This window comes from Bidens hawaiensis, unplaced genomic scaffold (genome assembly GCF_021521415.1).
Source record: "Bidens hawaiensis isolate Kalapana, Puna unplaced genomic scaffold, B.hawaiensis_p1.1 tig00008080_1, whole genome shotgun sequence".
In the NCBI taxonomy this organism is placed as follows: Eukaryota; Viridiplantae; Streptophyta; class Magnoliopsida; order Asterales; family Asteraceae; genus Bidens; species Bidens hawaiensis.
This window is the reverse complement of record NW_027491571.1, coordinates 306,745-312,681: the sequence shown is the minus strand read 5'-3', so window position 1 is coordinate 312,681 and position 5,937 is coordinate 306,745. Positions and strand designations below refer to the sequence as shown.

Below are 5,937 nucleotides of genomic sequence, written 5' to 3'. Positions count from 1 at the left end.
CACAAACAAGAAAACATGAGGATGCACATAAGACAGGATTTTAATATAGCATAGCATAAGATAGCATACGGTTTTTGTTCAGTCACAAAACTACAACTCACCTGTCATTTTCCTTTACATCCTTGGTAATTATAATAATAATAATAACAATACTGCCTCTGCAACATCAGCATCACATCACATCACATCACATCACATCACAGGTTTCTTCTTCTTATAACAAAAGGAACTCTATATATTTTTAAACGCTACACAATGTACAGTTTTCAACCAAACTTTATTTGCAACAACCAGACAGACACACACAGGAAAAAGGGCACCAGCTCAAACTAGCCTTCCTTTGTTAGCTGTACAACTTCTTTTCCTAAGCCACCTCATCATCCTACGCAGCATGCCCCGCAGCCATTCTCCTTTCTGCAATCAATCAAAACTCCCGTTATTACAATCTTCACTTTGATCGCCAAACTACTATGTTTATTTTTTTAATGTTAAGGGTATTTTGGTGAAATTTCTCATACTTATAAACCAAAACCAAAATATAGACATGCCTAAGGGTCCACTCGTGTAATTTACTTAATAGAAAAAAAAGTGACTATATACCTCCAGCAGCAACAAGTTTCTCTACACGAGTGACAATATGTTTCCCGTAAGTGTATTTCTTAAGTGCGTTCAAATGAACCTTAATCCGGCCCAATATGTGCTCACGTTCTTGATCGCTACAAGTTTCAAGTACTTTTTGCACCACATAATTTGCAAACTGGTCTTTCATCATCGCCTATAAAAGACAATCATAAAAGTTAAAAATCCATTAGAAAAATGCGACATAATTCGGTGATTATTTGAAAATGAACTAAAAAAGTTATAAACCTGAAGAGGCTCGTTTTCATCAGTAGTACCGAGCATCTCGTTCACAAGAAGTTGACGTTCACTAGCATCACCAAAAGTCAAACATTTTTCAACCACATTCGATGCAAACTTCTGTTGACTCATCTGCACAATCTTCCCAGCCAACTCTTGAATTATTATAGACCGCTCGTGCGGCTTTCCATGTTCCAATACATGCTATACACGTAACAAATAACCATTTAATACACACATAACAAATTCAGTTACAAATTAAAACATTAGTTGTAACAAACCTGAACGACATAATTTCCATACTGATCTTGTGCTAGCATGCTTACACACGCAAGGATTTCATCCATCACCTTGTTTTGAGTTTTAGGATCCTCACAATGCTCGAGCACCCTCTGAAATATGACAAAATGTAAACCTAGTTCTTTGAGAATATGAATATTTACAATTCGAGAAAATATTATTACCTGTATGACACGACAACCATACGGATGGGTTGAAAGGGTCACAACTTGGTCAAAGAAAGTTGTGATGATAAACTGAATGTGTTCTTCGGGAACACACTCGATACACTTTTGAATAACGTGATTCCCATTTTGATCGCGTACGCAACGCATGATATGGCCATCAAGCTCTTCCACCATCTTGATCTTTTGGTCCAAGTCAACAACTTCAATCGCCTAAAAACAATAAAAGTTAAACGCGACTCATATCAAAGAAGTTAAAATCTTGAAAGTTGAAATGTAAGAAGATAATTACCTTTTGGATAACTCGGCAGCCATACATTTGCAAACTAAGTGTGAGAACATTGCCCAACAGCTTTCCAGCCAATTCTCTTCGCTGAGCTGGCAGTCCGTGCTCAAAGAACTGAAATTGGAAGTTATAAAAGATACAAGATACAATTAAGTTTTATCACTTTATTTAATGTTTGGATACTAAACAATAAGTTGTTTACGCCACCTTTTGAATCACATAATTTCCGAATACATCAGTCATCAAAGTAAGAGCTTGAGGAAAAATCTCCTGAAAAACCATGTTTTTGTCCTCAGTAGTTGCAGTTTCAAGTTTCTGTTGAATGAAACGGCTTCCGTACTGGTCCGCACTGAAATTACATTGAATGATAATTAATATTATAACAGTGGTTTAGCCAAAATGGGAACAGATCAAAGAAGTCAAAACAGTATAACAAAAGGAGTATTTTTAATGCATGCCATATAAATAATTTTAGTCGGAAGATTTAGATTACTAATGTAACTTCAGGGGTGTGCATGAGATATATTATAAGAAAAGACAATCCGTAACCGAAATAACCAAACCCAAACAAAAACAGACGCGTTAGTTTTATATTTTCGTGAAAACCGGATTTTTCCGTTCAAGTTCGGATTTACCTATACCCAAGAACCGAATCAAACCGAATTTATGGATTTCAATTTTTTATTTTGAATGTTAAAAGTAATTTATAAGAATCGATTAAATAGTGAAACACAAAATATTATTTACCAAATGTATAATAACCAATGAATCATTAACTAAGAGATTTAGGCCAAATTCATTATTTTTTGGGCCACTTTTTTTTTCTTTTGCCCCCAAAAAGTTTCAACCCCAAAGCCTCAAATGGTAAAACCGAAGAAACGAAAACCCATGGTTCGGTTTAAGCCCAAAACCAACCTTATGCACACCCCTAAATGTAATAGGGATGTTTTTTAATTATAACCAACAAATTATTAATTATAAAGAAAACCTAGCAGTATGTCTTTTATATCCACATACCTAAACTCAACAACGTGTCCATCAATTTCAGAAAGCTCAAAACTCTTAGTTTTATTATTCTTAAACTCTTCAAGCAAAGAAGATGCAAAGTTATTATCACCACCATCTAAATTCCAATGTCCCATAACACCGGTCCCACCCCCTAAATTCCTCATTTGGGGGGGAAATCGAGTGTTGAGTTCACCGAGCCTAATTGGGCTACCAGGCCCACGGGGCGAATGAGGAAGTGGGCTTGCTAGCGGGCTACCAGGATATGACAACCCGACTCCAAATGCAGGATTTCCATAATACCCATGGTGATGAGGACTACCAGACGCGTATTGAACACCACCGTATTGTGACTTCTGAGGTGATAATAATGTTCCAAGATATGCTTTTTGAAGCAAGTCGTTGTATGAGTTCCCGAGATAGTTTGACCGGTCAATTTTCGGGTCATTCAGGGCGGCAATTTGAGCAGCAGCAGCGTACTCGGTGGACCTTAAATATTGGAGATACATGGGGTCCATAAAAGCATTTCCCGCCATCTGGTTTGTGATTCTGTTCATGTTCGGTGATTCCAAACCGAATCTTGATTCCATTCCCGGGTATGCCATGGCTGCAGCGGTTTCAAAAAGTGGTGGCAGGTTGACGCTTCCGTGTTGACCGGACATCATTTGCAGTGAATTAATAGAATATCCACTTGAAGATCCATCAAAGTATATGTTATTCTTATTATTTTTCTGACCCCGTGGCATGTTCGGAAAATAAGCGTTCTGTTCATCGGCATTATGGTCAAACTGATTTAGGTTTGACTCTTCACCCACGATCCCATTTGACAAATTCATACTTGAAAGTGCAGTTACCAAATCAGCAGGGTCTCGAGGATGCGTAGATGATCCGTTAAACAAATTTTGACTGTTGGGATTTCTTCTTTCTGACATGTTGACCCGACCACCGCCTATAGGGGTGGGAATCGGACTCGGGACCCGTGCAATGTGTTGCGGGTCGGGGGTCGTGCTTCGTGATAAAGAAGCACCTAAAACTGCAGCGTAAGAATATGATGTAGGTGGATTCTTTGCGCCATGTGGTTGTGCCAGCTCAGCATCAGTTTCGTCAGTGATTTCAAAAGCAGTTCGGCTAGCCGGTCGAGACGGATGCCCTGAAGGAGGCGTTGACCGGGTCAAATCATCCTGCAAAAAGATAAATTTTTAGGACACCCTTTTGATTTTTTAACAAGAACAACATATTAGTATATGAATAAACTGTTATCTTAACTACCTTTATACAGGATAAATTCATCAAAAAAACAATAAAAATTGAAACTTTTACATCTTACAGCTTAAGTGTATGCCCAAACATTCATATAAACTTTGATATAATGAAAAACAAACACTTGAATATTATTACATGGAAAACAAATAAAAAATCACCTGAAAAATTTCAGCAAGGCTCTTCTGTTTGCTACCTAACCCTAGCCCGGGCAGCCCGATCAAACCATCACCGCCCCACTCAGCCGCCACCTTAGCTTTCTCCGCCTCCAAATTCTCATTATCCGGTTTCTTTGCGTTAAAACCAGGTGGCATAGAAAAAAGAGACACGCCACCACCGCCACTGCCACCAGCAGCGCCACCACTGCCGCCGCCACCCTCAGCCCTATTACCCTTCCTCCTATCCCCAATCCCACCCAACCCCGACCCACCACCGCCCTGCAACCGCTGCGTAAACCGCCAATCCTCTTTTGACAAAAGAGGCGGTGGCAGCCTAGGGTTCAAGTTAACATTCGAATAATAATAAGATATGTAAGCCGGGTCAGCCCTAAGTTCATCTTCCGACATGAATCCATTTCCGCCCGCGAATTCAGAGAAAGCCAACCCATTGGTTTGACCATGACCATGACCACTGTTAAACAAACCACCAACCGCACTCAACGAACCCTCAACAGTCGGTGGAGCCGAACCACTTCTATACATATTCATCTCCTTTTCCCGATCATCGGCTTCGCGCCGCTGTTCCCGGAGCAACAACCCTATCTCCTTTTCCAAATCATCCCCAAAAGACCCCTCACCGCCACTACTAATAACTGGTCGTCTATCCAATTCAGATAACATCTTTATGAATTTATGCAAACTATATCAAGAAAATTAAAACCCCTAATTATAAACCTGAAAACAAAATCAAAAAACTTTAACACAACTTAAAACAGTAAGAATCAGTGAATCAGCTCTTAAAACCCATAAAGATTAAAATCTTGATCAAACCCTATAATAAAGGTCATACCTTTAACCCTAAAGAACAAGTTTCTTGATGATCAGACAACAAAGAAACAATCTTGGCAACCAATTTGAACTGATTTCACATTGGTTTTCAAGAACATCAAGTTTTAGCAAAAGGGTTGCCGGGAAATCAAGATAGATGATGACGTGTATGAAGAAAAAACAGATCGATCTGGGGGCGAATTTGTTCTTTGAAAGAACCCTTCTAGGGTTCTGTTTTCAACTCCTTTCTGCTGCTTGTTGTTGAGAGATTATATACATACAGTAACATAACATGGGTTTATTATTTATAAAAGTTTCTATGAAAGAGATTTTGTCTCGGCTATATTTTATTTAAAGAAAGGGTATAAATTTGAAAAGGAATATATATAATTTTGGCATGGTTTGATTGATCAAGCCATGATGATATCTTTTTACTTAATAAATGTGTATGAGAAACATGGCATGCTTCTAATTTCGATTTGTTAACATGTTAATATGGTTCATAATAGTTTATTGTTTTTGTGTTTGATTTCTTTTGTAATAATATAAAGTATAAGATAAAGCATTGACAAGTTATCACATAATCAACCAAAAATATTCCTTCTCATAAAAAAAGATTATCGGTATCTTGAAATAAGAATATTATAAATATTCTCCAATTAAAACAAAACAAATTGTTACTCTTATGGAGTTATATTATTACAAGAGGTAAAATTAATCAATCTTTTTTACGGGTGTTGCTACAATAAAATGTGTGATAAATCGATTTCAAATGTTATGTATGTAAACAGGGGTGTGGGTTGGCGGGTTGATAAGTTGGCGTGTTGAGATTTTTTAACTTTAACCCAACCCACATATATATATATATATATATGATTGATTTCTTTTTTTTGAATTTTTTTTACACATGTGTAATACGTAAGTGTAAGTAATGTACAAAAAATTACCGTAATTTTTTACACATCGAATCGACTTATTACACATGTGTAACTAAAGTTTAAACTTGTGTAATCAACAAAAATATTTATTCTCTCTCCTGATTTATTTTTTAATCAAATTTAATCTCAGCCACATATTC

General features: G+C 37.2%; 1 protein-coding gene across 1 annotated transcript; it reads right to left on the bottom strand.

Annotated features, from left to right (window-relative positions):
• Positions 1-210: 210 nt before the first annotated feature.
• LOC143636895 (pumilio homolog 1-like) lies at positions 211-5,124 on the bottom strand. Its single transcript, XM_077104380.1, has 10 exons — positions 4,882-5,124; positions 4,035-4,766; positions 2,626-3,794; positions 1,816-1,957; positions 1,615-1,722; positions 1,323-1,535; positions 1,140-1,250; positions 868-1,062; positions 601-775; positions 211-414 (listed from the first exon to the last, which is right to left on the bottom strand). Exons 2-10 carry the CDS (start codon positions 4,710-4,712, stop codon positions 383-385), a joined length of 2,823 nt encoding a protein of 940 aa, XP_076960495.1. The 5' UTR covers positions 4,713-4,766; positions 4,882-5,124; the 3' UTR covers positions 211-382.
• Between the last annotated feature and the right edge of the window lie 813 nt (positions 5,125-5,937).